We start from the raw sequence: 4,575 nt of genomic DNA on the forward strand, positions 1-4,575 counted from the left end.
CAAATTGACTCATTTGGTTGTTCATTGTTGTTGTTGATGTTAAGTTAGGTTGGGTTACACTGAAGCTAGTTTGTGTAACATCTGTGTATATGGAGTGTATAGGTACAACACTAAAGTGTTTCCTTTAGCTGTGTGAGTGTTGCTTGAAATAAACATTCAATACATGTTCCATTCCATTGGAACACAGGTTATTTTTTCCATTTCCTGAATAGTTTTGTACATGTCAGTCAATAAATGTTATGAGTCTAATAGTAATCTTTGTTTGCTTTTTGTTATTCAAGATGCCATAAATCCAAAAGCAGCCATGAGACCATCCAAGCAGCAAACCGATATGTACCGTAATGCTTTAGGCTGTGGAAACCAACCACTGATGGGTTGTATTGATGCTTATCTCTCTGGAGGGAGTTAATGTCTCTCGGAGTCGCTGAAGGAACTGAACTAACAAAGGCGAGGCCTTTTATACTGTTATATATGTCACTACGGTGATGTCAGGTAGTGTCAGGCATATCCATTAATGGAGCGGGCTATGTCAGTTACAGTATGCCCAAATCTGGGATCTATGATGTCAGTCCTGGACGTTTTGGTCTCCATATATGGAGTTCCAGGAGGGGTTCTCTGATGTCAGAGCTAGGTATTGGGATCGAATAGGTCACTAAGAGTCGGGACTGCTAAATATATATATATTTTTGTTTTATCTTTATTTATAATCTCATGAAATACAATACAATACAAAACAAACACAAACAACATACACAAACACAAACAATGAAGTTATCAATACATCTATATAACATCATCAGAGCCAGGGGGATTTACTAACAGAAAACATTACTGCTAAATATTGGCAAGTATTCCCTGAATGTTCTTTACAGGTACATAGAGTAAAATGATTGGTTCCTCAGACATTGTAGCAACAATACAAAAAAATCTATATATTTTTTTTCATTAAAGCTCTGCTGCATTGCATCCATCCTCTTCCTAGAAAGCCTGCTTTTCACCAGAATCTTTTTCTGTTGCTGTTCGTTGATGAGATCCAGCTAGTTACTGAGATGTTCATCCTCCTCTGTGATGCGCAGTGTTGTTTCGTGCAGGTGACAGTGTTCAATTCAGTCTGCTCATCCAGCCACCTCTGTATTCTGTATTTCCTCTAAGGTCTTTTTCCAGTCTCTTTCCCACGCTGCATTTATCTCAACTGAAGTCGTCATCTGAACTGTCGTCCTCGGGCTCTGATAGGTGCGCAATGGGGTAATGCAATATAGCTGCCACTCCACTCAGCTGAGTCAGCTGCTCGCCAGACACATGAAGACTCGAAAATATTCTGACTTTGCTACCATTGCCTCGCACTTTGTCCACCAGCCGTACATACCGACCCCTAGCGGTGATATCTTGGTGCCTGAAAAGTTCATCACTCAGCAGCAAGGTGTCGATAGCCTGAGCATCAGCAGCTTTCTCCACATGAGCCAGCCCATAGAAAGCTCTGTCAGGCTTATGTTGGAGCATCTTGTAGAAGTCACCCAGGGCTTTGACCTCTCCTGCTGCCTTGGTGTCAGAAAGCTTACTGGTGACAGTGGGATCAGACAGGATTGCTTTGAGGGAGTACCTGTGACCTGACGAGGAGTGGACCGGGAGGAATTTGGGCCGGTTCTCCAGCAGTAGCTTGTTGTCCTGCCGGGCCGCCTCCCTGAAGAGATAAGTTAGGAACTGGTCCTTGACGAACCCTGGGCTGCCCACCAGGATGCACTTGACCACGTCAAAATTGATGTGACGGAGAATCCCCTGCATCACCGCCTTGTAGAATCTCTCCAAAGCCTCCTCATGCTGGGGGCAGTTGCCCTTCGTCTTGCGAGGAATAGTGACTTCCACCTTTGAAAGCAGGGTCATGGCAGGAGTCACCAGCACTAGGCTAGCCAGACCCTCTTGCATCACCACCGCCGCCACATCTGCCGTCTGGGTGGGCTCACATGCCTGCCTGATCCTATCAAGCACAACGCTGTCCCAGACCTTTTTGGCGAGAGTGAATTTCTTGTTGAGCTCAAGCTCAATGGTGTGGTAGGATCCCATCCTGACATGCTCGTTCTCCTGTATGTTTCTGCCCTTTACCCTCAGCTGGCAGGCCTGGGAGTCAAAGTCAATAGTCTCCACACACAGAGTCAGGGTAGTCTGCACACTCCGCTTCCTGTTGCTGCCCCTACTACCGGTAGATGACGGTATCTGCACCTTTCTGAAGGTGGAGGCTGTAAGACTGTCACCAACTTGGAGCAGATTATAGATGTGCCACATGTCCTCTGCCTCCTCTGGCACGAGAGACACCTGACCGGCACCGTGTTCGTGTTCCTTAACCAACTTCATGGTATATTTATTGCTGTAAGCTCTATGTAAAGCTGCTATGATATTTATCCAAGAAGTAGGTAAAGCCGATATGTAACGCTTAGACTGGGAAAAATAGCTACTGATGAGTTGTCTGATGCTTATCTCTCTGGAAGGAGTCAATGTTGCTGAGGCCTTTTATACTGTTGGTTACCATAGTTACCTCAACATATGATATCAACTGAACACAGCGTCCAGGACTGATGTCACTATGGTGATGTCAGGTAGTGTCAGGCATATCCATATATGGACGTTGTGTTGATATCGTATGTTGTGGTAACTATGGTAACCAAGATGTGTTGTAGGAGCAGGCCAGATGCGACGTCAGCGACCATGTGTTCCCGTTTGTAGCATCAATAAACAGAACAGTACCCACTACCAGTCGGAGTCACGTTGTACTTATTGGGTGTTACTTTAGGAAACACGGCATGGTGTCAGAAGCGGCTGTCAGCACAGAAGAGGTCTACCGTGACGGTGAAGTAAAGTGGTCGGTGAGCGTTAAGGAGATGAGGAAGATAACGGCGGAGGTGCAGCTATTCCAGCTAACCCGGCTACAGCTAACGTGGCTAACACTCCAGGAGCTACATTTAGCATTCAGCCACCGGAGCAGTAGCCTGGGCACCATTCCTTTTCGGGTATATGATCCGGTCGGGAGCTCTACGTCATCCGCGTCATCAGCGACCGGATCGTGACAAACCGGAAACACGTCTCACCCCAAAATAGGTCCGTCCTATAAAATCCTTGATGCGGCGTAGTTTAGCTTATTTTTTAAATATAAATGTGAGTGTACTTTCCGGAGACTATTTAGCGTCTGCATTATCCGTATTATCCCACGGGGAAATTCTATTCCATTTAAATAGGGATTGGGGAACCAAAACAAAGCGGCACCGCAAAACCGGATCGCGACAATCCGGAAAGAGGATTATTTTTTCTTTTTCAGTAGGCGTGGCCTAGACCGGATCATATGGGTCTTTAGTAACAGACACCAGGCTTTCCTCCGAGGTGGAAAGACTGGCGATGCGAGGTTACCGGAGCAGTGGTGGGAAAAGTACTCAAATGTTTTACTTAAGTAAAAGTATCTATCTGCAATGTTGTTTGTTACAAGTAAAAGTCTGGAATTAAACATTTACTTGAGTAAAAGTACAAAAGTAGTAGTGGTATCAAAATGTACTTAAAGTACCAAAAGTAAAAGTACTAAAATGTTTGAAAATAGCAGATCTGCTTGTAAATCTGCTATTTTCAAATAGCTCAGTAGTAATTAAGTGCTAGTTAGGTAGTTAACTTTGGCTAAAATTGTCATGGCCATCTGAAAAGTGTAAATTCCACTCAAATTTAAGGTATTTAAGTCAAATGTATATATATTTTTCTTCGTACAATTTGAATTGCATTACATCTACAGATCAGAATCAGAATCAGAATCAGAATCAGTTTTATTGTCACATCACAGGTTTACAAGGTAAAAAAGTGGGTGAAATTCTTTTTTGTACATCGTTCCCATCGCAACGTTAGTTTCCATAGAAAGAAGAGGGGGGGGGGGAGAAGAAGAGGGTGGGGGGCAGGTGGGAAGGAGATCAAAAACAAGAGAGCAACAGAAGGCCAGACAAGTTATCTACATATTTACAAAAAACCTGAGATAATAAATAAAACTAAAAAAACTAAACTAAGGTGCCTGAGCATAGCAGCAATGTATTGTACTGTGCATGTTATACTTATACTGTGCATGATAGACAAGGACGTTAAGGTGCTTAAGGAGCACAATAAAAAGACCCAAAAAAAGTCAGTGCGTTATACAAGGGATTAAGGTGCAAAAGGTCAGTGCGTGTCCACCTAGAGTGGACTGACCCTAGTATAATCCGCATGTAGCTCCATGAGGGAGTGCAACAAAAAGTCATTTGTACCTGGTGTAGTCCACAGGTGTGTCCGAGGGGGGGGCTAAAGTCCAAGTCATTGTCCCTGGTATAATCCACAGGTGTGTTCAGGAAGAGCCAGAAAAGTCTGCGCCGCCTGCTGTCAGGCTGCTGAACTCATCCAGGCTTATGCCCCATTCAGCATTCTGACAGCGGCTGGATTGAAACTACACCAAAATCTGGTGGTGGAACTCTTGATACTGCGGTAGAGCCCCTTGCCCGGTCGCGGTCGTTGTAGGGGGTTGAACAGTCTATGACTTGGGTGGTGCTTGTCCTTGATGATGCGCTTGGCTTTGACCAC

General features: G+C 44.6%; 1 protein-coding gene across 1 annotated transcript; it reads right to left on the minus strand.

Annotated features, from left to right (window-relative positions):
- Nucleotides 1–1,188: 1,188 nt before the first annotated feature.
- LOC308079606 (protein pelota homolog) lies at nucleotides 1,189–2,349 on the minus strand (the record flags this gene model as incomplete). Its single annotated transcript, XM_080421156.1, has 1 exon — nucleotides 1,189–2,349. The coding sequence occupies one exon, from the start codon at nucleotides 2,347–2,349 to the stop codon at nucleotides 1,189–1,191; it is 1,161 nt and encodes a 386-aa protein (XP_080277282.1).
- Between the last annotated feature and the right edge of the window lie 2,226 nt (nucleotides 2,350–4,575).

Source organism: Gymnoscopelus braueri, assembly GCF_963280865.1.
Source record: "Gymnoscopelus braueri genome assembly, chromosome: 23".
NCBI classification, from domain to species: Eukaryota; Metazoa; Chordata; class Actinopteri; order Myctophiformes; family Myctophidae; genus Gymnoscopelus; species Gymnoscopelus braueri.